General features: G+C 40.6%; 1 protein-coding gene across 1 annotated transcript; it reads left to right on the top strand.

The window, feature by feature from the left end:
• The first annotated feature begins 465 nt into the window (after positions 1–465).
• LOC147425075 (uncharacterized) lies at positions 466–1,029 on the top strand. The gene is made up of 2 exons (XM_086500022.1): positions 466–583; positions 677–1,029. Exons 1-2 carry the CDS (start codon positions 466–468, stop codon positions 1,027–1,029), a joined length of 471 nt encoding a protein of 156 aa, XP_086356148.1.
• The last annotated feature ends 611 nt before the right edge of the window (positions 1,030–1,640 follow it).

The raw sequence follows: 1,640 nt of genomic DNA, 5'->3' as shown, positions 1-1,640 counted from the left end.
AATCGAAAGGGGAAGAGAGTTCCAAAAACAGCCCCTCAACCCCCTTGTGTTGGAACTCCCCCAAAAATCTCACATGTAACTACCCAGCATGTGCCGATAAGCATCCCTTCAGTGGTTCAGCAGGAGGAAACTTCTTGTGGCGGTGGAAAGCCTATTCAAACCACCATGTTTTTTGCATCAGGGAATTGGACAATCAAGGAAACTGCAACTTTATTAGATGGACATGCAAAGCTATTTGAAGACATGAAAAGTGGCAATATGAATGCTATTCTCAAGACGGGAGATGAGCGATGGGAGTTTATTTCAAAATATTGTATTCAACGTGGTGTGCTTCGCTCAGTTGATCAATGTCTCTTTCGATGGGATCGGATTTCGGCACTTTTCAAGAAGGGGCATGACTATGAGCGACAAATTCCGTCCGGTTGTGATAGCTACTGGAATATGTCTGCTAACAAACGAGAAGAGATGAAGCTCCCTCGCAGCTTTTCGGAGGATTTGTATTCAACCATGCTTGATCGTATGCGAAAAGAAAGAGTGATTAACCCTGGTGACATTGTCTATGATACTATGCAAGAAAATTTAGGTGAGCTAAGCTAAAGTTCTCTCGCTTCTGACAATGCTTGAATGTGATCAATTTTTCATGGTTATGTTTTGTAATGTTGTGTTTCATGTGTAGGAGATTCTGTTGCTTCACCAAGCAAGGCAAGTGGCTTGAAGAAAGAAGACAACGATGTCATGAACGAGGGGTCCTCTTCCGGCAAAAAGCGCAAGAGAGGCGACAAGATGTCGATATTGAAGAAAGAGTTGGAAGGCACAACTAAGCAGCTCATTTCACTCATGGACACTATAGATGCGAGAAGGACAAAGCATGATGATGAGATCATGGAGTTGACAAAGGCTGAGTTTGAAGAGGCAGTGGCACTTAATAGAAAACGCTTGGCATTGGAGGAGGATTCCAATTTAGCACTCAAACAAATTGTTGAAGCATTCACGTGCTTCGCGGTGCATACATCAAAGCAAGGCTTCTAGACAATGTCCTATGTGTAGCTGCAGCCCTTTTAGGCTGGTATCTATGCCTATTTTTGATGCGAGTCGCTACCTTTTTTATGGTGATGATGATGTATTTTGCTGTTCAGGCCAATCTCTTTTTGACAGCAAGTTGATGTATAAAATTTGCTATTCAGGCCAATCTCTTTTTGGCAGCAAGTTGATGTATAAAATTTCCTTTAAATGCTATTTTTCCTCGGCCTCAAGCGTTGATGTTACGAAAATTATCTCCTTGATATAAATGGAAAGCTCAGCAACTTTGAAGTTTTCTTCTTTTGAAAGTTTGAGATAAAATTGGCTTGATTTATTACTGTTTTCTTTCTTCATGTCTCAGCATCCAATGCTTGATATTGTTGCTATTTTTTTTCCAAGATGAGCATCCAATGTTCCTAATTGCAAGCAGCTAGTCATGCAAGACACTCTTGCTTTCAGATAATACCACAGAGATAAACAAGTGGAAATGGGGTCTTTTCTGGAGCAGGATTGAATTTTAAGGCGCTACTATAGAATTCATAGATTGATATCTTTGCCTCACTAGAAAATAAGCGAAGACAACTGAAAATTCCGTTACGAAACTTGCATGTCTATGGTTT

Source organism: Adiantum capillus-veneris, chromosome 25 (assembly GCF_014529385.1).
Source record: "Adiantum capillus-veneris isolate H3 chromosome 25, ASM1452938v2, whole genome shotgun sequence".
Classification (NCBI taxonomy): domain Eukaryota; kingdom Viridiplantae; phylum Streptophyta; class Polypodiopsida; order Polypodiales; family Pteridaceae; genus Adiantum; species Adiantum capillus-veneris.
Note: the sequence above shows the minus strand (reverse complement) of the source record. Positions and strands in the feature narration are given on the sequence as shown.

What these genes read in the sequence shown, in the direction of transcription:
- LOC147425075 (XM_086500022.1), top strand. Translation starts at nt 466, where the DNA reads ATGAAGCTCCCTCGCAGCTTTTCGGAGGATTTGTATTCAACCATGCTT. An exon ending in TACTATGCAAGAAAATTTAG is followed by an intron (nt 584 to 676) that starts GTGAGCTAAGCT and finishes TTTCATGTGTAG; the next exon opens with GAGATTCTGTTGCTTCACCA.